Source organism: Amphiura filiformis, chromosome 10, assembly GCF_039555335.1.
Source record: "Amphiura filiformis chromosome 10, Afil_fr2py, whole genome shotgun sequence".
Classification (NCBI taxonomy): domain Eukaryota; kingdom Metazoa; phylum Echinodermata; class Ophiuroidea; order Amphilepidida; family Amphiuridae; genus Amphiura; species Amphiura filiformis.
Genome location: NC_092637.1, coordinates 10844568 through 10871946, shown reverse-complemented (window position 1 = coordinate 10871946; position 27379 = coordinate 10844568). Strand labels below are relative to the sequence as shown.

The following is a 27379-nucleotide window of genomic DNA, read 5'->3' as shown; positions in this document are numbered from 1 at the left end:
TCATTCTAAATTATGTTTTAACCTGTGAGATTCTTATCTTTTTCAGGTCTATGTCTACTCAGAATGACAATTTTATGAGACCATGCAGACTAAACGCACATATTTGAGTTTATCAGGCATTAGACCAGCAGCAAAGAGACAAGAACTGTGCAAAATTCATACACCCAATATCAAGGAAAGCGCTTTTAGATTCTTCGGTGGCAGACAGACCCTGATGGAAGGCTCAAATTTCTTCACAATGTGTGGGATCGCCGCCTGGAAGAACCTGGTACATTACGATACAGAATGGCATACATCTGCCATGGCATTCCTGACCAACTTAATGACAAGAATCTACGCATGTAGGCTGTTACCAACGGTTTACAAGTAAACTGAATAGGTTAACCAAGTATGCGCCGTCAATCAGTGGTACCAGTCGCCCAAAACACATACAAAGTATAGAATGGATTATATGCAAGCCTGATTGAGTTCTTGCAACAAGGCAGAATCCAATCCATGCTGATGGAGGTAGGGGCTGACACATTTTCTACAGGTAGCTGAACAGAACAATCATTACGGAGAATCATGGGATACTATTTTTTGCATGTGAAGCACAGTATCACCCTAAATTATTTTCACTCCGTCTGATATACATTGTCAACCTGAATGAGATGTAATGCCGCACATACACGTTCAATCTTATTGATCAATATCAAAGACCCTAGATACAAGAATGGATACAAAATCTACCCATTGAACACGCACAATGGTAGATTTTGTATCCACTCATGCATCTAGGGTCCTCAATACTGGTCAATATTTTGATCGTGTATGGGCCGCATTGGGGAAATACACGCATGACTAAAATAGAAAGACCAGATGTGCATAAGTACATTCTGCTTCCAACGCATTTTACAGATTTGTAATATAATCACCCGTTTTTGAATAATGGTCATTATTTAAGGGGGTTAGTTCCTTTTTTTTTTTTGTTTATTTCATGTGATGCAAGCGTACTACACCCACATCTTTGAAAAGTGCCGCCGAAAGTCATGGACACTTTGATAAGCGGTGACGTGCAGTACTTCGTGTGGGGGACACGTGATCGCGCAGGAAGTTGCACATGATCAACTTATGAGGAGAAGGACTAACGCGGTAAGAAAAATACCATGTAAAATATCGACTTTCATTGATATAATAATTGTGAAAATAAAGCTGCAAATGCAAATCTATATAGACTTACCTTTGTCTTCTCGGCTCTTATGAAGGAACATGTACTTTTTACTTATATCATATGTATATAATTATACCATTGCAGACATACACCACGTAATACATCAAGCTATCATACGATCTGCTGAATTACAAGTAACAAAGAGGGTATTCGTAATTTCTATAGATTGCACCACCTGGATCACTGAGCAGGTTAGTCGGATAAAAGTCAACACTGTTGTTAACCATTAGGTCATGATAATCACCTGAAAACCAAATACTTCAATACCATACTAGATTAACATTAGGTTGCAAAGTCAAGGACAAATATTTTAGTGCAAAATATGAAGAGTTGAAACGGATGACAGTTCGACAACGTTTGTAACAATATGTTCTGCTTGTTTGTATATTCTTGTGTATTTTTGCTAATGTATAATATGTCACCCTGCATTAATGTGGGCATCTTGTCCAGATTTTGTCCTGGGTTTTTGTTCCTCCTTGTATTCTTGCATTGCTTATATTTTGTATTTTGCATTCCTGAATAAAGGTTGATATAACAACAACAACAATAATTATCTACATTCCAAGCGGAATGCTTTTCCAAGCGGAATGCTTTCCAATCGGAACCCTTTACCAGTGACATTTTCGGGGCAAATAGCTGAAACCGAAATATGCAATTCCAGACTGTCTGTAAAAAAATGCGTCAGCCTCAAATGGGTATGAACTTGGGACTCCACAACAATTGTTAGATTGGTGACAGACTTGTTATAATGATATAGTAATTATCCGAAAGTGGCTTTCATGCTAACCCTTATTTTTTAAACTGCAAATTTCACTGCGAATACTGGGAGGAGAATCGCCACTTTTAAGGCCACACACCTTAATACTTTCCCCCATGTGGATTCAAGCAGAAAGGAAGTGTTCATAAATACTTTGGTGGGAGATAGTTGGAGATCTGAAAATGACTGACCCTCTTACGGATGATTGAAAAATTTTTCCCCCTCCCAAAAGAATGAGTCAGGGCATACACACAACCACCACCCCCCCACACAACCCCACCCACCCCACCCCTGCATGCACCGTAAAACCTCGTCTACAAGCATATAGAGTGCTTTTATTGACAGCTTAATAATAATGCAGGCACTCGTGATAAAGCAAATCATAACATTATGGGTTTGAGCAAAAAAATACAGAAACAAGTGTATACAAACAAGTATAATTGTATGATCAATTTATTGCATTGGCATAATAATTACTGCTGCTTAGTATTAATTTCCTTCCATCAAAAACTTTGATAACTTTGATTATTTTGATATTTGCAACATACAGTCATGGATAAAAGTTTGGAATATTTTTTTATTTTTTGCATAGCCCTGCTTTTAAGTGCAGATTTCGTACCAGCAACGACCCATCAGCCAAGCAAAATGGACCACGGGTCTTAGGTACCATTCCATATCACATATGTGACCGTCCACGGCGAATGAGCCGTAAATTCCTCCCCGGTCAATTTTGTTTTATTTCGTGTTTAAAAATCAACATCATAAACTTAAAAATGGTATATCATTTGACTTCAAACGATATCCAGAAGCGGAGTTATGGTTAGTTAAACTTTGCGCCTTCAACAAAATTATAGCTTTTTTCGTTTCTATGTGTGTCTCTTTTTCAACATTGCCGGCAATAAATATCAAACAGTCATAATTGGCGGTCATTTCAAATCATCCCCAGAGTCAACGAGGTTTAAGAAGTGTTCTCTCATTGTTAATTGTTGGTTATGCATACCTATACAAATAACCCACCACTTGAAAATGATTTAGCAAAAGCAAACAAAGACCAGAGCTATTAAAAGTTATATAGCCATCTAAGGTAGAAGCTTATTATCCACTTCAATAATAGGATTAAAAATATTGATTGGTGTTGTGGCTATCAAAATAAGACGGATGTCGCGCCAGCTTAAGTGACCGATGAATACGACCTTCGTACACATTTTACACCATAACTCAGAATACAATTTAGGGAATTTACGGCTCGTTTGTGCTGCCGGGTCACATATTGCATAATATAGCACGATGGCTTCTTATGCCTGACCAATGATCCATCAGGCATTCTTGTCGCAAACCTGGTCGAGAGAATGCCACGTCGCGCGCGTGACCTTGAGCTGATCACCAGATCAATAAACCTGATCCTATTATGATTAAAAACTGCATTTGATACAAAAATAAACATATTCCAAACTTTTGTCCATGACTGTAATACAAATTTTATGGCAAAATGATTAAAATTTGATAATTTGATATTTTTATATTTAACTGTCCTCGAAGTTAACTTTATAAATCTAATGATATGTACTTAATGTAGCTAGGATAAAAAGCCGTCAAATCAATTGAAAAGTTTGACCTTTGACCTTAAATTATATTAATGAGCCCGTAAAATTGTTCATCATCATCATCCTTCGGCTGCGCATCAGGCAACTACAAGTTTTCTCCAGCTATATCAGTATTGAGCCATTGCTGATAGTTGACCTTGACTCAGCATGCTGTTCCTATCCCCCAAAAAACACTGGATGTATTTCCAGAACAAGGTTCGTTACCGTCCGGGTTACCTCTTGCCATGAGTTGGGACATAGTATACAATGTATACTGGTTCATCGTCAGGCAAGCGGAATATATGCCCTACAAATTTCAGTTGACGACCCCTGGCTTTCTCAACTAGTGGTGCTGTCTCTATCAGATTGTAGATGGTAGAATTTGGTATTCTGTCTACTCTCTTGATGTTCAGCATAATACGGTAGCAGGATGTGCTAAGTGAGTTGATTTTAGTTTCTTATCCTTAGAGATAACCCACGACTCACAGCCTTATAGTAAAACTGTGACGCAGGTTGTGTGAAACAGTTTTACCTTAGTGGAAATCGGGATGGTAGGACTTTTCCACAGGTGCTCTAATTTCCAAGGCTGTCCAAGCAAGAGCTTTCCGTGTCTTACTACTTTTCATTCCAGAAAAATAGAGCACTAATATTTTGGGACTAAAAAATATTATCAAGTTATGTCAAATGAAACATAACCCGATCTTAATCATTCATTTTGTCCTAACTGGAGATAAAAGAAAAAGTTCACTATTTTACTAATTTTTTTTTAAAAAGAGCCAAAACGTGCATTTTTGCATGTTTTCTGACAATCGGGTCACAAAAATCACTGACTTGGAACAAGTCTAAACATTCAAAATCTTTTTTGTGTTACTTTAATTAAATGGTTGGTTATATGAATGAAACAAAACAAAGCATAAATTTAAATTAGTCTTAGTACAGGTCTTTTGGCTTGATTGTCACAGCATACGTAAAACACCCTAAAACCCATGTTATTGCTAGCTAGGACAAACTAAAGGATTATAATTTAGCTATATTTTATTTGGCAAAACAGGATAAAAATTAGTTCCGTATTTTTCTGGAATAGGGAGTAGACCCCAGTCCTCATCATGAAGCCTGGATAACTGAAGTCGGTTACATGCTTAATGTGGGTTCCGTACATTTGGAGAGGAGGCTGGGGTTGACAGTTGATGGTCATACATTCTGTTCTGGGTAAACTGATTATAAGTCCAAGGTCTGCTGCCGCATTATCAGTCCTGGAGAGCTGAGACTGGGACCGTGGGTTGGGAGAGAGTGATATCATCAGCTTCGGTCGATTGATCCAAGGCCAAATCACCTAGCGAAGAAGTCAGGCAAAATGTATTATTAACTTTTCCAAGAAACACTCGTGTTTTATATCTGAAAAGTAAGCAACAGTCCTGATAATTTCAGACAAGTAGAATAAAAGTACACTTTATCTTGACTTGAATTTAATCTTTTAAATGATAATAAAATATCGATATATGTTGTATATCTTTCGATTATTACAGTCACGACTAACAAATCTGGCAACTAACTGCTACTCTTTTTCTAAATTTTCATGCATGTTAACTCAAATTGAATCCATTCTTATAATATTTGGATCCATTCTTTTACATTTTCTTTTACATGCTGGCGTGATTGTTAGAAACGCACGATAGAATGATCGGCCCTCACGAATATGCGAGAATTCACAGCATCGGCACGGGGACTTTGGCTGTTGGAAAATAATTTTATTAGTCTATGGTATTTACACTTTGTTGAGTACCTCATGCAAAAGCAGCGCCATATGTTAAAAGGGTACTTATACATTCATTTTGAATTTTTTACTTTCTCTGCTTGAACGGGGCACCAAATCGATGAAGCGCTGAATTGACTGATTCAATAGTGGATTTTGGAAGATTTGCAGCGAGTGATATTTTGTGTCAATTGTCAATGGCGAGTAGAAAATCGCTCTCAAGAAATCATGTTTCGGCGAGCGGAGGCGAGCGAGAGCAATATAGGTTATCCCAGTTCTATAAGCTGCATATCCTATCAGCGACTACTATACCTTGTTTAGGAGTTTCAAAAGAAGTACCATAACTGTTTCAGAATAGCCAGCCAAAGTAGTGCAGGTAACTCCGAGGTCATGCATTGAATTGGATTGAATGAGGACTACTATGGGAACCAGCGCCTTTTGTTAGAAGTCACACATGAGTGAAGTGGATAACCTCCATCGCTTGCCTCAAACGGCAAGGCCTGATATTTTGAAATTTCAATAACGCGTGTTTCCTTGTTTCTACTTCCAGTTACGCTGATATATGAATTTTATCATCGTTACCGTGGTTACTTTTGATTTGTAGAAACTATGAGCAGTTTTAGTAGCAGTTGGTAGCTACTAAAGATGATGGTTATGATGAGGTACAGGCGAGTGTGCTTCCTGGTACTGTGCGTCTTGGCAGTGGTGGCAATAGTCTTTAATGGAATAAAGATGATTCGTAGAGATGTGCCTATACTCACTAGGGATGCAAATAGGTAAGGAATTAGAGATTTTTTTATAACATGCTAGAGTAAACAAAAGCCTATGAGAAGTGGCACAGGTCAAGAACTCAATTCTATATAGGCAGTATCAAAACAATCAGTGGTTCACAGCAGCTTAGGAACAACAAGAATGAAGGGATACAGAAAAGCATCAGAGACGTAAATGCATTCTGCTCTTGAAGGATGGCGTGGGTCAACCGTCGTCTTCAGGGGATGTTATTGCTCTGAAGATTTGTTGATGCTAGTTATGTTGTTGAGACAATTCAGATGTAGATGACGTCAAACAAGAAGATGTTGTGGGCCTCCTTGGTTCCAGGGGGTTCAGGAGGTTGTCCCAAACAGGGTCAATGTCTAACCATCTGTCACGGTTCAGTCTTTTAGTTCTGATATGGATTGTTTCCAAGATCCTACGAGGGAAGTCCTTAGACTAACACTGTAACGTTCGCCCAGTTGCCCTGGTGCCTTTTGCTCTTATCAATATGTTCCTTGATCGCTGACTTGGAACTGGCCGCTTCAATGCAGGTGTCAGCACAGCTTTTAAACAGCAAAATGCCCTACGCAGATCTCTTGTCTCCCCAAAGGACAAAACAGCATCCCTTACAAAGACTGTGATGTCCTATACATTGATGAAACTGGACGCAAACTCCAAAACATAAACCCAAAGTCGTCAGATCCAAGTAGGCGATCAACATGATCAACTAACATATTGACATGAGCAAAGGGCACCAGATTGACTGGAAGACGTAAAAGTGTTAGAGAGTGAGTCTAAGGCCGGTGACTCCCATATGACGACCAACACTTCAAGTGAGACCCCAATACAAGGGCCACCGATGGCAAGAAAGCAAGAGTAACATTAAGGAACGAGACGATGAACTTCACGCAGACTTTGCTCGCTTCCATATATGCGATGCGATCAAGCAAAATCAGTCGGAACTGGGAAATATTGATTTTGAGATATAGCCATACAACGGAAATATTTCCTTTTGTTTCCTGTTGTTTTGGAACTCTTTAATTGCTCATATCTTTGGAACTGGTTGTTTAATTTCAATGGGGTTTTCTGCAAAATTCAGATTTGTAAATGCTTTTTACTATCCTATAACAAACTGAAAATTAAATATTTTCGAATGCCGACTGATTTTGCTTGATCGCATCACATATTTTTGTTTAATGTTACTAAATGATTATAGTAAATACTAGTATCTTATAACAAAATACACCCATTCAAGTACTATCATTTATCAAAAGATGATTTATTCTATTCAAGTAGAGTACTTGAATAAATTATCTTTTCTTATATCAGCTTTACAAAGAACATAGGCAGAACGCTATCAGTGACCTTGCCATTCAATAAAGCGTGGAGAAATTTCATTTAAGGGCTGGTATGAACGTTTGGACAGTATTTATTGTGGGACATTAGAGCACATCAGACATATCGAATTGCATTCTGAATACGAAGAATGTCCTTCTGATAGGCATGTTCATAAAATTTTGAAATTTAATAAATTCATCTAAAATTGCTTTCATTAAAAAGAGAATTATAAAGAAAAAGAGAATCGTTTAACTTAAAAAATGAGGGGTCAATCATGTATGTAGGCCTATAATTGGCAATGTTATGAGGAAAAGTATGCTCGCCTGAATGTCCTAAAATGGGCCAAATTGTGTGCCCAGCATTATCAATGGCTTCTTATGTCTTAACATGTGTACATGTATTTTATGGCTAAATTTTTGAGCACGATGGGCCATTTTACAAAAATGTGCTAATGTTTCATAAAATGTAGCTTTCATTACTTGATAGCATCAAATATTATTCAAATGCAGATTTTTTAAAATCATGCTAGGTTGGAGTTTTGAGGGTCAAAATCCAAATTTTCTTCATTTTCCTATTGGATTACACAGTTAAGACAGGGTCTTGGTGCACAAGTAAGCTTAACGAAGCCCGCCCTCTCACATGTTCAAAATGTGATCATGTCTACTTCTGATATCAAATATTTTTGATTTTTTGAAATTCGCAATGTAATACATATTTTATGGCAAATCATTAAAAATTGATATTTTTGATATTTAACAGTACTTGAAGTAAACTTAATAAATCTGATGATTTCTACCTAAAGTGTATGTAGGTGGGATGAAAAGCCGACGATCAATTGAAAATTTTGACCTTTCGTATTGAAGATATGGATTTTTTTCCCAAAACACCAAAACAAAATAGGTATTTTTGGGGAAAAAATCCATATCTTCAATATGAAAGATCAAAATTTTCAATTGATCGTCGGCTTTTCCTCCCAGCTACATACACTTTAAGACTATATCATTAAATTTATAAAATTTACTTTATATCAAATTTTAATAATTTGTCATAAAATGTATTATATCGTGAAAGTTCCTAAAAAAGACATTCTTCGTATTCAGAATGCAATTCGATAGGTCTGATGTGCTCTCATGTTCCACAAAAAATGCTGTCGAAACGCTCAAAACGCTTATTTCAGTTCCCTTAAATTTAATGTTAAAAATGATATTAAAATATTGATGTTTATTATCTTAGTTTATTTTCGATTTTACAGTTACGACTGCCTATCGAGCAAAATACGGATGCAGGCATATTAAACCTTTCCAGTATGATATTAATGTTTGGGACAATGCTGCCCACATATATGAGCAAAATTTCTTAGATGAGACTCGTAGGTTCGAAACCAGGACATGTAGATCCATTATACAAGATGTCGAGTATGCCATATAAGATATTAGCACTAGATTAATAAATTAATTTAATTATTAATTAATTATTAATTGGGGTCCGAACGCACGTTTCATTGATTCTTTCTGCAAACTAACGGAGATTGATTGTCCTACGAGCAGCGCAGCATTTCACTCTGTCAACTTTCTAATTGGAGTGATATTTAATATGTGACGTGCCATGTCAAAAAGAGTCACATTTTGGCAGGTTATCAATTTTGAGGTTTTTACATATCTTAAACATAGAGATATTTTGCTCCATAGCGCCGTTTTCCCCAATGAAATCGGACATTCATAAGCGAAAATATTGACTTCGAAAGTTATGGTATTATAAAATTGAAAATTAAGATTTCGGCCTGAGAGTAGGAATCACCATGAAAAATGTCTCAAAAATACAAGATGTCGGTTATATTCTGGTCTGAAACTATCAGACAATATTTTAAACATTATACTAACATCATTTTGTCCAGAAGTGTCTCCTTCTGATATGGCACGTCACATATTTATATATTGTGATTGTGAAATGAGCGTGTTGTGCGTGAGTCGTAAACTAAATAAAAATTCCTTTAAAAGGAATAGGGCGGGCAAATGAAAAATTGTCAAGAGAAATGAAAGAATGAGTAAGTCAAGTTCACAATTAAAAACAGAGAAAATATGACGCAACATCGATTTCCAATGGGGGAATAACACAAAACGTATAAACAAAGTTAAAAGAGTTTTTAACTATATACGTTTATACGTTTGTTATTCCCCCATTGGAGGTTGTGTCATATTTTCCTTGATTTTGCTGGTCAGTTGGAACAGATTTTCCCTGTTTTTATATTAACCCTTCACATCATAACAGAAGACGTTTTATGTTAACATTTTATATGAAACATTGTTATAAAACTTTTGTAGATAATAGTTATTTAAAACATTTTCGTAATCATACCTAGAGTTTTTTTTATCATCAGATAGAAAGACTTCTGCTCATCTTCTCTGGTGAGACAACAGGGCTGTGGTATCTTTCCATATCAAAGTTTAAAAATCTGTCATGGGATATAACCGGCACGAATATTTTCTCAACACTGCGGCATGTGAGAAAGTAGGTCAATAGTCAGAGAATACAGGGCGGGTGCGGCACGCCGCACCCGCCCAAAAATGACACCTGTAGAGAGTGTAAATCGGGTAAAATACGGATACAGTCGCTACTAACCAAAGTGGGTGAAACATTACCTTAAAGGAGTATTTCGTGATCCTAGCATCCTCTATTTATGTCATTTTTCATTAGATATCCACGAAAAAACCTATTCCCAAAATTTCAGTTGATTCAGATTTTGCGTTCGCGAGTTATGCATGATTATGTGTATTACACTGCTCCATAGACAATGCGTTGTAATTTCGTTCTGGTGCACCAGAACGAAATTCAACTTAAACGATATCTCTGCTAAACGAATTTATCTGCAAGAAATATTTTGTACATAAACATTATGTAGCCAGAGGTTTCCAGTGATATAAAAGTCTCAACTTTTTTTGAGAAAAGTGGGGGGGGATGAGGCTGTGGATCACGAAATGCCCTTTTAACATTATCAAAAAAAAAGATAAATAAATATTATTTGTTATCGGATACAAATAGCATTATGTTGGATTTAATAATCTACTTTGGGATAAAAATGGATTTTAGATTGCCTAGTTGAAATAGAGTTGACAAACGAAAATAAAACTACCTAATCTGGTAGGATTGGTGACAATACAAGTCATGTATAATATTTATTTACGAAATTTTATATCAGGGTATGATTTGTGGGGGAAAATTAGAACAAAGGACAGAACAGCCGGTGGGAAATCCACAGCTTAATTGTCATGTGTAAGTGTGCAAACTAGTAATTAGGCAGATGCGCGAAAGTTTTTATAAATGTGGTAAAATTAGTGAATAATTGGTATATATTTTGCACATTTTTTATAAAATATAAACAACCGCTGTTTGGACATCTGTTATACACATGAATAGACAATTATTTCCGTATGGTTTTTCTATCAGCTAATTTCATGATTTACGGTTACACTTTGTATAAAATGCCGGACCAAATCTCCGGCATTTTAATGTTTTCTAACATTTTTACGCATGTACTCACAGTAAGAATCATTTTACCCAATGACATGCCAAATTTTATGTCAGCAATTCTTCCCAAGAATATGTAGATTAGAAGCGCATTTCGTTCAAGTCACTTTTCAGGTGTATTGTATTTGATAACAAAGTTTGCATCAAATAAATGCAGTGTGTAATAAACCAAAACATCATTTTTCTTAAGCTGCAATGTGTCCCATGTCGGGGGACAAACATCGATTTACGGGCTCTTACCAGAAATATGAGTTCGTTAACAAATAACATGAAATGTACTGACACATGGCATTTCCCACACATGATAGTTGATGAAGGCCATGTTTACTAAACCTGATAAACCAGATAGTTGATGTAGACACAGATCTATCTGTGATGTAGGTCATGTTTACTAAACTTGCAAAAGCTAGCGATGACACCCTATGAATGTTTTTACTTATCTGCTTGAAAAATACCTTTGTTTAATTGCAGGAATGTTGAAAATGCCCATCAGGGTATACGAACCTTCTTGTCTCAGCAACTACACGATCAACCACAGACACAAACAGACTCAATTTCCTCAATTTCCTCAATATGTTGTTTTGATACAACTTATGAGGGGAAAAGTTTGATTTTACAATATTTCGATATTATTTTTTAACTTTGTAACTTTATTATGATTAACATAACTGTATTTCAAAGCGTCAAACTATATCATTATTTTGTCCCAACAAAAATAATCCAGGGAATAAAATATTCATTCATATGTTTATTTATTTTATTCAACCTGGGCCATTTCTACTGGTGCAAATGCATTCTAATAATTTGTCTATAATACCTTATACAAGCATTAGCAAGCACTATTTGTCACAAGATTTGAAAAGTAAATAGCTTATGTACACACTGAACACAATGCACATACAAGCTGTATATTTAAGTACATGCTGAAGCTATCAGTATAAAATGATATATATGACCTTCACGATGCTATTAATTTAGCCCAAAGATTAGGAAAACTAGCAAAACTGGTGAACTGGTACTGTTCAAATAAAAACATCTGCAAATCTTGCTGCAAATTCCAAATAGTATTTCTATTACTTAAATAATTATTTTTGTTATTTCTTTTAATACAAACACATTACTGCCTATGACGACTTTATCGTATTACTTACATATCAAAATCAAGTAATAATTACAAAACTAGCCGTAAACTATCACCTCTGTGGGTGTTTGGGATATAACCGGCACGAATATTTTCTCAACACTGCGGCATGTGAGAAAGTAGGTCAATAGTCAGAGAATACAGGGCGGGTGCGGCACGCCGCACCCGCCCAAAAATGACACCTGTAGAGAGTGTAAATCGGGTAAAATACGGATACAGTCGCTACTAACCAAAGTGGGTGAAACATTACCTTAAAGGAGTATTTCGTGATCCTAGCATCCTCTATTTATGTCATTTTTCATTAGATATCCACGAAAAAAACCTATTCCCAAAATTTCAGTTGATTCAGATTTTGCGTTCGCGAGTTATGCATGATTATGTGTATTACACTGCTCCATAGACAATGCGTTGTAATTTCGTTCTGGTGCACCAGAACGAAATTCAAATTAAACGATATCTCTGCTAAACGAATTTATCTGCAAGAAATATTTTGTACATAAACATTATGTAGCCAGAGGTTTCCAGTGATATAAAAGTCTCAACTTTTTTGAGAAAAGTGGGGGGGGATGAAGCTGTGGATCACGAAATGCCCTTTTAACATTATCAAAAAAAGATAAATAAATATTATTTGTTATCGGATACAAATAGCATTATGTTGGATTTAATAATCTACTTTGGGATAAAAATGGATTTTAGATTGCCTAGTTGAAATAGAGTTGACAAACGAAAATAAAAACTACCTAATCTGGTAGGATTGGTGACAATACAAGTCATGTATAATATTTATTTACGAAATTTTATATCAGGGTATGATTTGTGGGGGAAAATTAGAACAAAGGACAGAACAGCCGGTGGGAAATCCACAGCTTAATTGTCATGTGTAAGTGTGCAAACTAGTAATTAGGCAGATGCGCGAAAGTTTTTTATAAATGTGGTAAAATTAGTGAATAATTGGTATATATTTTGCACATTTTTTTATAAAATATAAACAACCGCTGTTTGGACATCTGTTATACACATGAATAGACAATTATTTCCGTATGGTTTTTCTATCAGCTAATTTCATGATTTACGGTTACACTTTGTATAAAATGCCGGACCAAATCTCCGGCATTTTAATGTTTTCTAACATTTTTACGCATGTACTCACAGTAAGAATCATTTTACCCAATGACATGCCAAATTTTATGTCAGCAATTCTTCCCAAGAATATGTAGATTAGAAGCGCATTTCGTTCAAGTCACTTTTCAGGTGTATTGTATTTGATAACAAAGTTTGCATCAAATAAATGCAGTGTGTAATAAACCAAAACATCATTTTTCTTAAGCTGCAATGTGTCCCATGTCGGGGACAAACATCGATTTACGGGCTCTTACCAGAAATATGAGTTCGTTAACAAATAACATGAAATGTACTGACACATGGCATTTCCCACACATGATAGTTGATGAAGGCCATGTTTACTAAACCTGATAAACCAGATAGTTGATGTAGACACAGATCTATCTGTGATGTAGGTCATGTTTACTAAACTTGCAAAAGCTAGCGATGACACCCTATGAATGTTTTTACTTATCTGCTTGAAAAATACCTTTGTTTAATTGCAGGAATGTTGAAAATGCCCATCAGGGTATACGAACCTTCTTGTCTCAGCAACTACACGATCAACCACAGACACAAACAGACTCAAAAGCAGGTGAACCAGCAGCTTCACAAGAGGTACATGAATAAGGATATGAGCTGACTTACAATAATGTCACATGTGACCAATGGCGACGAAAGCATTCAAATTTAGAGCGGGGGTCTGGGACGAGCATATTTTTAGTTCAAGTTTTACAATATCAATTTCAGATTATTTGAGGCTAAATGCAGGAGTGTTTTGTTATTTGATGAGCCACTGCGTACAAGGCAAGCCAAATATTGCAATATTACCATATTAGGGCCCAAAACACGGCATTTTCACGGCGTGTTCAAAGGAAAGATGCAACGGCAATTATTGCTTGATTTGTTCTTCTATCATGATTTTAGGTTGTACAAATTTTTTTTTAAAAAACGCCCGCTTCCACCGCCTAAGCATATGACATTGACTCAAACTGTAGACAGACAGAACGAAAAAGCAGGAGGAACAAAAAGAGAAAAACAAAAGAAAAAAGAAAAGGAAAAAATTTCACTTCAGTTCAGGTTGTTTGAAAAAAAAGAGTAAAGAAATGCAGGCTAGAAGCAAAAACAGAGAAGGAAAAAGACATGGATATTCTACTTGTTAAACAGAAATACATCATCTCTTTAGTACTATACCGTAGTTAACTCCACATGTTTTGTTCAGAATTTTATAGTTTTATAACTGAACTTATTAAAGTGCACAAAATAAATTGTGCCCTCTTTTCTCCCATTTCTGAAAAGTTGACCAAATACATTTTGGTATGTAAAGAAACCTTTAATAAAAGAAAAACAATTATATCAATCGGCTCACAACTTTTGAAAATATGACCTTTTAAAGGAAAGTATCCGTTCTCAACTCTGTCTACGTATGCAAAAAGAGTTGTTGAGATGGGTCATTCTGTAGAGTGGCCTGCAAGATCACCAGCCCTCACACCACTTGATTTCTTCCTTTGAGGCAAAATCCAAAGCGACGTCTATGAAGGAGGACCACCGGCTAGCCTCCAAGATTTTCGCAAACGTAATACTGCTGCATTCGCAAGTATCTGGCGCACAAGGATGACGTGTACTCATTTTCACCTTGATTTAGCCAAACCACATCCGTGGACAGAATGAAAAACGGATACGGATTGAAATATTTTTTCGGTTCATTAAAGGTAACGATTACAGGTTTCTTTACATACCAAAATATATTTGCTCAACTTTTCTAAAATAGGAGAAAAGGAAGACGTAATAAGGCTCCTCATTTTTTTTTGGGGGGGGGGAGGGGGCACCCTGTATCTGTGCAAATACGACTTTAGAATTTGGAGTTGACTGGTTCATTACAATTTCTGACGTTCAAAAACACCATATAATACAAAAAGGGCCTCTTCTGCGAAATGATGTATTAGGGATTCAATCATGTTTCACCGTTGTTCATCACCGTTTAACAACGATGCGGCCGCGTCGTCTGCGTGGTTTACTTCGCGAGGGCGAGCGAAGTAAACCACGCAGACGCGCCGGACGCGAGTTGTTAAACGGTGATGAACAACGGCGAAACATGATTGAATCCCTTTCAACAACGAAAAGAAGCAAAATATCGTATAATTCACGATTATTTTACGAGGAATATCAGTTAATCATTGCCACTCAGCCTTACATGATGCACTTATGGTCCATGGCAAGCCCGATTCGACCTTTGTGGCATTAAACCCAGTTAACAGGAAATTAATCCAGTAAATCGATTCAGTAAAGCAAATAAGCTCATGCATTCGATCACTAACGGCAACCAGCTTCGGTCGATTACCCCAGCTGCAGCGTGTGTAAACTCTAATTTGCATAGAGGCTGTACGTGAAATTATTGATTGGCTCCAAACAAAGGATTTGAACCGGTGCACGTAATCATGGCGCAGTGCAGTCCATTCAATCAAATGTTGTCATCAACCTATTTATTTTTATTTATTTATTTATTTATTTATTTGAACCGGTATTTATTTATTTATTTATTTGAACCTATTTGATCGCAGTGCATTGTTATGTGTGTGAGACGAACTGTCGCGGTTGATTGCAATCAAACAAACGATGTCTTATGTATTACTTTGTTCCGTGATGAAAATCGTGATGTTTTATTTAATCACTCTCGAAAAATGTATTTCTTTTGTAGGGCTATTACTTTGTTTTGTGATGAAAATCGTGATGTTTTATTTCATCACGCTTTAAAACAAACGATTTCTCATGTATTACTTTGTTTCGTGATGACAATTTTGATGTTTTATTTCATCACTCACGAAAAATTGATTTCTTATGTATTACTTGTTTCGTGATGAAAACCGTGATGTTTTATTTCATCATCACGCTCTAAAACAAACGATTTCTTATGCATTATATTTGTTTTGTGATGAAAATCGTGATGTTTTATTTCATCACGCTCTAAACAATAATTATAGTTACATGCATTTCAAGAAAAAAATCTTATTAAAACGGTAGGCCCTATGTTGTTTAGAAAAAATGTAGAAAGTGATGATGATGATGATGTCGATGATGATGATGATGATGATGCCCAAGTGCCCATTCTTCCAACATACGTCATTTGTAGAGGTCACGCGTCAATGGCGAGAGCACTGTGTATTGTGTATAGGAAAACGGACAGTAACTGCAGTATGACAAAAACTTTGATGATTTCTCTTTTGATATCAGCAATAAAAGTACAGAATAAAACGGCAATGTTTAGCCGCTACCTGAAAAATACTGAATTCAACTTGTAAACTGGCATACGCACAAAGGTTCCAGGCATGACGAATTTTACGGGCTCTCGCGTAACGCGTAGTCTCGCTCGCATTCGCGTATACGCTACAGTAAAAGTGTGGGCTCATCACGGTTTAACAACGGTTGGCTCGTGTACAAAGGTATAGGAAGAGTTGTTGAAAACGAAGATACCGCCTTCTTCCATTTATATGCGGCCGTACACTACGAATGAGCCGTAAAGTCAGCAAATTGTATTCTGAGTTATAGTGTAAAATGTGCGTGAAGGTCATATTCATAGGTACCTCAATATGTTGCGATATGTTTCTCATTTGATAGCGTTTAAACCAATCAATAATTCTGTTGATGAAGAGGATAATAATACTCTACCTATTTCTATAGGATCCTTAAATAGCTCCAGTCTTTGCATTGGCTAAATCTTGTTTAAGTGATGGACTACAAAGCATTGTATTTTGTAAACCAACAATTAACAATGAAAGGACATTCCTGAACCTCGTTGACTCGGGGATGATTTGAAATGACCACCAATTTTAACTGTATAATATTTATTACCAGCAATATAGAAAAGAGAACCAAAAAGGGTACCATTTTTCTTTAAGGAGCAGAGTTCAACAAACCATAACCCCGCTTCTAGATATCGTTTGAAGTAAAATGATATACCATTTTGAAGTTTAATTTATGATATATATATTCCATAAACGAAATAAAACTTTACGGCTGATTCGTAGTGTCCGGTCACATATAACGATTCGTCACGGCATATTCTTAATGAATACATGTTTAAACATATTTCAGTAAATGTATCTGTAGTTAAGCATGTTTACCTTCAATACACCAGCTCCAAATTGTTTATTATAAAAACATCTTCTTGATCGCTTTCTACAGAAACCCAACAGAAGTACTATTTCAACGGACCACATCATTTGGACAAATGTGAACCATGGAGGTCATCTGAACCAACCCGCTTTGACCGTCGTCTCCAAAACACCTGTACCACAATCACAACCACACAGTACACAAACATTAACACCAAGCAAGCAGTGCTTGCCTCGTCAAAATATTGTTTTCTTCAAAATGCACAAATGCAGCAGCAGTACAGTACAGAATATCTTGTTTCGATATGGAGAGAAGAATGATCTGGACTTTGTTATACCTTCTGATGGGGACCATCTAGGGCAGTCATCACCTTTTAATAAGATGTTCATGTTACAGCTACCGACAAAGGAGTACAATATCTTGTGTCACCATACAAGATTCAGCGAAAAGGGTAGGTTCCATACATCATGTATCATAGTATCAGTATCCTAGACCCAAGTCTAATTCCATCAGACAGAAGAGTCACACTCATAGTCCAGGCCCTGTCCTACAGACCCGTATACATTTTTCAAAGAGGAAAGTTTGAAAGTTGATTCGAGTAGGGTATGCATAGGTCTACCAAATTCTACTAGGTGGAAAATTCCAAACCCGGGCAAACTCTGTATATAGCCATTTTTCAAAATGGCCGCCAAAATGTACTTATGAACCAGGTAAAATGACAATAACTCTGAAACTACGTGACCTAGGGATGTGATTGAGGTGTCTATCCCCACTAAATCAAAGCTGTCTGATTGAATAAAGGGGGTTTCATGTATGTCTGAGGTCCAGGACACCTGGAATCCAAGATGGCCGCCCGTAGCAACCATAATCATCATATTAGCCAGGTGAAATGACAATAATTCGAAATCTGCTTGACCTACAAGGATCATTGAGGCGTCTACCCCCACTAAATCAAGGCTGGCTGAGTGAATGAAGGGGGTTTCATGGATGTACAAGGTCCAGGACACCTGAAATCCAAGATGGCCGCCAAAAACGACCATAAATCACCATATTATCCAGGTGAAATGACAATAATTCGGAATCTGCTTGACCTACAAGGGTCATTGAGGCGTCTACCCCCACTAAATCAAGGCTGGCTGAGTGAATGAAGGGGGTTTCATGGATGTACAAGGTCCAGGACACCTGAAATCCAAGATGGCCGCCCAAAACGACCATAAATCACCATATTATCCAGGTGAAATGACAATAATTCGGAATCTGCTTGACCTACAAGGGTCATTGAGGTGTCTATCCCCACTAAATCAAGGCTGGCTGAGTGAATGAAGGAGGTTTCATGGATATCTTAGGTCCAGGACACCTGAAATCCAAGATGGCCACCCAAAGCGACCATAAATCACCATATTAGCCAGGTGAAATGACAATAATTCGAAAAATGACCATATACAGAGTTTGCCCGGGTTTGGAATTTTCCACCTAGTAGAATTTGGAAGACCTATGCATACCCTACTCGAATCAACTTTCAAACTTTCCTCTTTGACAATTGTATACGGGTCTGTAGGACAGGGCCAGGACTATCAGTATCCTAGACCCAAGTCTAATTCCATCAGACAGAAGAGTCACACTCAGTATCATAGACCCAAGTCTAATGTCATCAGACAGAAGAGTCACACTCAGTATCCTAGACCCAAGTCTAATTCCATCAGACAGAAGAGTCACACTCAGTATCCTAGACCCAAGTCTAATGTCATCAGACAGAAGAGTCACACTCAGTATCCTAGACCCAAGTCTAATTCCATCAGACAGAAGAGTCACACTCAGTATCCTAGACCCAAGTCTAATGTCATCAGACAGAAGAGTCACACTCAGTATCCTAGACCCAAGTCTAATTCCATCAGACAGAAGAGTCACACTCAGTATCCTAGACCCAAGTCTAATGTCATCAGACAGAAGAGTCACACTCAGTATCCTAGACCCAAGTCTAATTCCATCAGACAGAAGAGTCACACTCAGTATCTTTGACCCAAGTCTAATTCCATCAGACAGAAGAGTCACACTCAGTATCTTTGACCCAAGTCTAATTCCATCAGACAGAAGAGTCACACTCAGTATCTTTGACCCAAGTCTAATGCCATCAGACAGAAGAGTCACACTCAGTATCTTTGACCCAAATCTAATTCCATCAGACAGAAGAGTCACACTCAGTATCTTTGACCCAAGTCTAATGCCATCAGACAGAAGAGTCACACTCAGTATCTTAGACCCAAGTCTAATGCCATCAGACAGAAGAGTCACACTCAGTATCTTAGACCCAAGTCTAATTCCATCAGACAGAAGAGTCACAGTCAGTATCCTAGACCCAAGTCTAATTCCATCAGACAGAAGAGTCATACTCAGTGACCCCACCCCCACTCGAAAAGCTGGCTAGGCCACTGTTAAAAGAAAACCACGCCTCATGGTCTAGGCAGGTACTGAACTGTTTCACTGTTTCTCTTTGTAGGTATGGAAGAAGTGATGCCCACAGACTCTGTCTACGTCAGCATCTTACGTGAACCCGTGGCCATGTACGAATCTATATTTACTTACATCAAATACAATACCATCTACCACTTGAATGAAATAAATCCACTGAAACAATTTCTGGAGAATCCTCGAAAATATTACGACCAATATGATGGAAAAGATCGCGGCAAAAATCCCATGCTGTTTGATTTTGGTCTGGAAAACCATCAAAAGGATGACCAGTTTGTTATTGATGCCATGATCGAAAAGCTGGACAAACGTTTTGATCTTGTCATGATGACCGAATACTTCCATGAAAGTTTGATTTTATTTAAAGATCTCATGTGTTTGACCATGGATGATATTGTGTATTTCACGCTAAATGCCCGTAGCAAAGCTTCTGTTATACATGATATCACTCCTCTAATGAAAGAGCAAATTAGACGGTGGAATTTAGGAGATGTCAAACTATACGATCATTTCAACAAAACTTTCTGGCAAAAAGTGCGGGACTTTGGAGAAGAGCGCATGAATAGAGAAATCACAGAACTTATAGAACGGAATGAGCAGCTTTATACATACTGCATCGCTCAGGTTAGAGACAACAGCGCCAGAGTATGGCATCCTCCAGGAGTGAAAGTGGAAAGCTTTGAACTGAATCCTGCCGCTCAAAATGACTCACAATGTGTAGCCATGACAAGAACCGAGTTGCCTTATACAGGTCTCTTGCGAAGGAAAATGAAATCAAAATACCATCTTACGTGACCGTACATAGTGCAGTCATGCTGCACAGCAACATTATTCGACCTTTGCAGTACTTAAACCTGGTTAACAGGAAACTACTCCAGCAAAATCAATCGATAAAGTCTAGTCTATCCTCCACATTGAATGGTGGACTGCACTTATGCCCAAATATGGCTCTTGCCAATCAATAATCACCCACTTAAAATCCTCTGACTCGCTGCACTGACCAAAGTTATGGACATATATGGGAGCTGTTTTTGCTGTTATCTGTCATTTACATAACAGGGAGGTACGAACATTTGCAGATACTCAGTTTTTAGCCTACATGTAATGTATACATTATTCTTGATTGACAGCAATTACAAAAATATCAGTCTAGTGCTTTAGCTTTAATGCCCTTCTGATGAGATCGGTCAACAAGTGAGTGATAGTTACTAAAAGTTGCATTCGATTTACACAGGGAATTTTGCAGGCCATGCCGTGCCTTCCTTACTAAAACACCAAGGTTTACTAAAACACCAATATATTCTAAATTAGCTAAAACTTAAGGACATGTTACAAAACTATATTTGCTAGAATTTCAGAGAGCACAATAAATATTGGCCGGTTATTTTTCACACAGTGACGTTAACTAGGAAATGCCCCATACCTCTAACATACACTGTTTGTAGAGGTCACAGGTCAATGGTGAGAGCACTGTGTATTGTGTATAGGAAAATGAACAGTAATAAATGCAGTATGATTGGGCGATATATTAGGGTCAAGGGTCAAAGGTTGATTATGAGCTATGGAAATTATCTCTTGTTGAGAGTTCCTGAAGATATTCCACTTCCGCTCTGCCAGACTTGGCACTGTTTACAGCGTAAACAGGAATAGTTAGCTTGCTATATCCTATAATAGTTATTCCTTTATACAGTTATTACTATCAAAGATACATTAAATACCTCCATGACATCGGGCCCCCGGGATCGGGCCACTGAGAGATAAACAGTGGAGGAGTATCGACTCTGTTTTTAGTAACATTTCCTTCAAACACACGTTATTATCGGAAACGAATACACATATATGAATATATGATTAATACAAAAGCCACCCAAGTCCATACTTTGGCCAAATTGAGTTAAGCATGGGAAAGTGTTGCTATACATACACTAGTGGAAATTTACATATCAGGGAGGTATGTAAAAAACGTGTCAACCAACTGTCACATTGTTTTAAATGAGGAATTCATTTCTATGAAACGTTCTCATCCAAATGAATTAGAAATACTATTTAACTTGTCAACAACCTGAAACAAATGGTTGTTTGACACTGAAATAAAGTGAGCTTCATTTTCTAATACAAAATTATTATGATTACTTTGTTTTGACGCAAAACACATACATTACGTTGTTTGTGTTCAAATAGGTGTATATAAAATGTAAGCCATAACCAGTATCGTGAGACATTGTTAATTTATCTCACAGATTTTATAATGGATAATAATTAAAAAAATAAGAATCGATAAACCTGCCGTCGTAGGTGTTATCTGAAATTTCAAAAGGGATAAATGAAAAAAAATAACGGCACCAAAGAGATCGAACTCTAGACCACCTGATCACAGTCCCAGTAACGAATCCACTACACTGCAGGAGAACCGTTGTTAGTCGTGCTAATTTATTTATAATATGCATAACAAGAATGACGCAATAACGGTCTACCCACATAATAAAACTTGTAAAAAGGTGTGTAAAGTGACCGTGTTTAAGCAAAATATATTTTAGATAAAATGCCGTATGCGATCAAAACATGAGTTTTAATGAATGAATTCATTCCGTTCGAAGTTGTAATGTTTGAATGTTTCCATGTTCCAGTGTATGATGCGTAAGCCTCTTCCTCTGTTTGTATGATTATATTAGGCTGGGGAGTAAGCATCATTAATTGATCTCGTGCACTGGTGTGTAATGTGTTGTTTGTACTGTTCACCCTTGACTGCTCGTATCCATAAGTACCAGACTTGAGTCCTGTTTATCAGGGACAGTCTGTGTAGCTCAGTGGTTAGAGCGCTCGCCCGACAAGCGAGAGGTCTGGGGTTCAAGTCCCCGCACAGGCAGGTATGTCCGGAGTTTTTTCTTTGGTATATCTGCCTATGCATGTTATGTTTCCATTTGTAAATTTATGTTTAATTGTGCTAGTGTGCGATGTGTAATTCTTCTTTCCCCTGTATATTGATATATTAAGAATAACGATTAAGCATCATTAATTTGATCTCTTGCGCTAGTTTGAATGTTTCCATGTTCCAGTGTATGATGCGTAAGCTTCTTCCTCTGTTAATATTATTACCTTATACGAACATTAGGCTATCATATCATATTGAAAACACGAAAGGTCTAGCATCCCAGCAAACACACACGTTTTTCAGAAAAGGTTTAAAAGCCGGGTTATATAAGGGGTATAAAAACGTTTTAATAGCATTCATAAAACATTTTTGAAACGTGATGCAAAACATTCTAACAGAATATTATTTAACTGTTGACAAAATATTTTGATTGAAAGATTAATGTGGAAATCGTTACAGATCTATTTCTGAAAATAATTAAATTGCTTTATTTTTGTTCAAATCATTTATTCAATATCTAATCCTTGCAGATAGTACAATTTCAGATACATCAGTAAAGAGATTCATTTGGTAGGATTGTTGAAATCATTAACTGGTATTTTTGTTAGCCAAATCCAAATAAAAATTACTCACGAATCTGAGCTTTCGCCATCTTGGCTGATGGCTTGATCACAGATGAACTGGTCCACTGCTTTTCCCGCGAGACTTGGTTGCTAAGGACGCATCCTCGTTACCCGGAAGTGATGCCTAGATCATGTATATGACCCACTGCTAAAATCAACATCGTTTTAAATAAACCATGATGCAGTCATGTCTACAGTAGAATTCATCTCGACCTTTGCAGTACTTAACCCCATTAAAAGCTATTAAACCAAGATAACACTCATTGAAACAGCTCAACTGATTAAATCGGATCTTCTCTGGTTGTGCACAAGTGACTGTTTTCATGTGCGATATCGCAATAAAGCTGGTATTCATAGCTTCAGTTGGGTAACCGATTATTAAGGAAACGAAAGGAAACAATGTTATGTGTAGCTTTGTTCACGAAACCAGACAATGGCGTGCTTTTTGTAAACCAGCATTCTTGAAAATGAGCAACATAATGATTTTTGACTTAACGCGGTTTGGAAATAATTTCTTCATATTTTTGGTGTTATCTGTCGTTTACATGTCCTTCCTAAAACACAAAAGTACGACCCTCTCCAAACACCTAAATTAGCTAAAAATTTAGGACATGTTACAAAACTATATTGTCTAGAATTTTAGAAGAGTACTTTTAATATTGGCCGGTTATTTTTCACACAGCGACGTTAACTAGGCAATGTACTATTACCTATAACATTAACTAAAACACCAAAGTACGAATATTTCCAAACATCTAAATTAGCTAAAATTTAGGACATGTTAAAAACTATATTTTCTAGAACTTTAGAAGAGTACTTTTAATATTGGCCGGTTATTTTTCACACAGCGACGTTAACTAGTCATATCCCCATACTGTTAACGTAGGGCTATTTGTCAGGTCACGCGTCAATGGGAAAGAGCACTGTGTATTGTGTATAGGAAAACGGACAGTAACTGCAGTATGCGTTTTAGGAACATTTGTGTGTTTGTTGAGATACTTGGTTCTAAAATTCTGAAGTTGTGATATCTATATTCCTATGTATTTTATTGTGTGTTTTTCATTCCACATTTTGCCTTTATCTTACTTTCAAATATGCCGCCTTTGACCCCCATGGATCAAAACATGTCACCTGGGAACCAAAGGAGAACAGTTCCAGTGCATTGATTGGTCACCCCAGGTTAAATGACAAATAAATAAATAAATAAATAAATAAATAAATAAATAAATAAATAAATAAATAAATAAATAAATAAATAAATAAATAAATAAATAAATAAATAAATACACGGGAGAAATGTGATATGACGGACGTAGCAGTAACTTTATTGATATTGATAATTGCTAGCTTTCGACTATGTCTTCATCAGGCAACTCAACTATAAATAAATAAATAAATAAATAAATAAATAAATAAATAAATAAATAAATAAATACTTGGAGAAAGGTGACTATCTTCGTGCAGAGTGCTCGATGCATTAAAGCAGAGCTAATAATACGAGTAGAACTTGTGGAACGAAAGTTGTAACTCTGAGTTTCACGCTAATGCGATCATCAGACAACTGATAAATAAATAAATAAACATGCAACAAATTGATGTCAAAAAGGCCAAACTGATACCTCGATTGATATGATCCAAATGGAATCATTATGTCTATATTCAGACCAGTTGGTGCTGATGAGTTGTACGAGGTTAATGTACGTCATACCCAGTGACGGGATATAGGCTAATAGGTCTAATACTATGAATGGTCAAGTGGTCCAAGAAACGTGTAAGACAAACGTGTAAGGTTATACGTGTAAGATTGCATCTTATACGCGTAAGATTGCATCTTACACGTGTAAGATTGCATCTTACACGTGTAAGGTTGCATCTTATACGTGTAAGATTGAAGCGGGATTGTCAAATTGACGAATCATAGAGTAAAAATCACAAACAGTCAATCATCTCACGCGTAACAAAGTTCTACCAATAATATGTAAACGCGTTGCTTTCGCAAATAACACGTTGTTGTCATTCTTTACGTCTTGTGGCGAGAACCAATCACAGCGACTCTTACAGGATACACACAAGCATGCAAGAAACTCTTTATAAGCTTATATATTGTTCTCATAATATCTGTGAAAATTTACGCCTGAAATGGATTTCGTTTTATGATATGAACAAATTAATGTTGTTGCTCAAGGAATTTCTCAGACCAGTTTTGAGCATTTAGGTCTACAATTGAGTGTATAATAGTATGATACACGCAAAATACAAAACATGTAACAGCTAGTACCACTAAGGCGGGATGGACATAACTAACAGCTCTTCAAAGCGCCGATATGATTGGCTAATCAAAAACTCGGCTTGGTCGCCCCTGAATTGAGTATGTAAGCAACGCGTTGATTTGGGAAAGCAACGCGTTGCTAAAAGCTCTATTTCTATTGGCTGGTTTAGCAACGCGTTGCTTTCGAAAGCAACGCGTTGCTTTGGCAAAAGCAACGCGTTGTCGCAATACGTAATGGGGCTTTTGGCTTGCCATACACGACTTCTTATACGCGTAAGATTTGTATTTTAGTGATGGACGATACGCGATATTATTGGCGGCGTACCGCTTGTAATATAGGAGAGCTTGTAATATAGTAAACGAGAACTTTTTTCTTTACTTGTGTGAGTGCTACTCGTAATTTAAGCTTAAACAAATGTTAGTACAAGATATATCGTCGGCTGTATTCCATAGTGGCGTATAGTGATTTTTGGTCATTTTTTTGAAAATTGGCACATATGTTTTTAATGATGTTCTCTTTCATTTTTTCTAAGTCTCATCAGTCATAATTAGCTAATTAATTAGTAATTAATTAATTAAATGTGGCGTATAGTTACAAAGTGCCATTTTTTGTATTCCATAGTGGCGTATCGACCATACGCCACTTTTTTATACACATTTTATAATTATGAAATATCGGCAAAAATGAAAAACATCGTATGTCATAGTGGCGTACGCGTATCGGACCTATACGCCACTATGGAATACGAACGACGAAAAGTAACGCCATAGGGATTACACGGCGACCGAGGTGGCGTACGGTTAACGTAAGGTTAGGGTATTGCGTTTTGTTCGTTTTCCATAGTGACGTATAGTTTTATTGTCAGTTTGCCAGCAATAGTATGTATTTATTTCTTTTGAAAAATATATAACAATAAAATCTATTTAGTTTACTACAGAAATTTCACATCATTTACAAAATATAATGAATGTCTGATTTACACAACTCGATTTTAAATTGACATTTCTTCAAACCCGATTTTCTCGAAAAGTTGTTTATTCGCGGCGCCCCACTATACGCCACTATGGAATACGGACGACGATATACTATGTCCGCTTGAAAAGGGTAAGGCATGACTGATAGAAGTGATGTACCGTACAGATGTATATACTATAAAAAGTGTTGACAATACAAATTACAATGGCATGTAATATAATTTGAGACTCATTTTTATTATGTATATTCTGGCCGCTTTCACATGTCAACATTCATGACATTACGTGTCAGTCTGAGACGTCGTATGTACCAGTCACACTGGAATACCGTCCATCCCTAATAGGCAATTTTACCCGTCTAAGAAATGTTATGGCGAGATTTCATTGGTCGAATATGAATACGCGTAAGATGATAGGTTATTTGGGTTTAAATATGGGTTCTTTATATATATATATGATTCGTCAATTTAAGCATCCCGCTAGATTTTAACACGAATAAGATGCGATCTTACACGTATAAGATGCTTTCTTACACGTATAAGATGCAATCTTACACGTGTAAGGTTACACGTATAATCTTACACGTTTTTTGGTCCACTTGGCCATTCATATTTTACAGCACTATGTCATGTGTTAATTAACTTTGTATCGCTTAGTTCTATATAACTTATGCCATATGTTCAATTAACGAATTAGGGCATCCCGCTTGAAAATAATAATCGATAATAAACTAAATGCTTTCCATTCCATATGTTACGGTTTTACGTTTTTATTTTATTTTCAAAAACATGTGGTGGCATTTTACTCACAAATATGCTTTGGAGAAATTATTTTGTGCCACAATCCAATGTGTTAAATTGTACATGTATAACTTGCCAATAGTTCTTAATAGGGAAT

At 36.7% G+C, this 27379-nt stretch overlaps 2 protein-coding genes and 1 long non-coding RNA gene across 3 annotated transcripts in view; 2 read left to right on the top strand and 1 right to left on the bottom strand.

The window, feature by feature from the left end:
* Window positions 1-1330, bottom strand: part of LOC140162490 (uncharacterized) — a 111133-nt gene extending 109803 nt beyond the window's left edge. Inside the window, exon 1 of the mRNA XM_072185731.1 lies at window positions 1220-1330. The gene's annotated coding sequence lies outside the window, so the exon portion shown is untranslated. The remainder of the gene's footprint in view (window positions 1-1219) is intronic.
* Window positions 915-11473, top strand: LOC140162494 (uncharacterized). Its single transcript, XR_011860306.1, has 4 exons — window positions 915-1131; window positions 1295-1401; window positions 5854-6079; window positions 11391-11473. It is a non-coding gene; the product is annotated as an uncharacterized lncRNA (long non-coding RNA).
* Window positions 11474-12869: 1396 nt separating this feature from the next.
* LOC140161650 (galactose-3-O-sulfotransferase 2-like) lies at window positions 12870-22067 on the top strand. Its single transcript, XM_072184950.1, has 4 exons — window positions 12870-12940; window positions 13668-13779; window positions 17344-17725; window positions 19772-22067. Exons 1-4 carry the CDS (start codon window positions 12870-12872, stop codon window positions 20536-20538), a joined length of 1332 nt encoding a protein of 443 aa, XP_072041051.1. The 3' UTR covers window positions 20539-22067.
* The last annotated feature ends 5312 nt before the right edge of the window (window positions 22068-27379 follow it).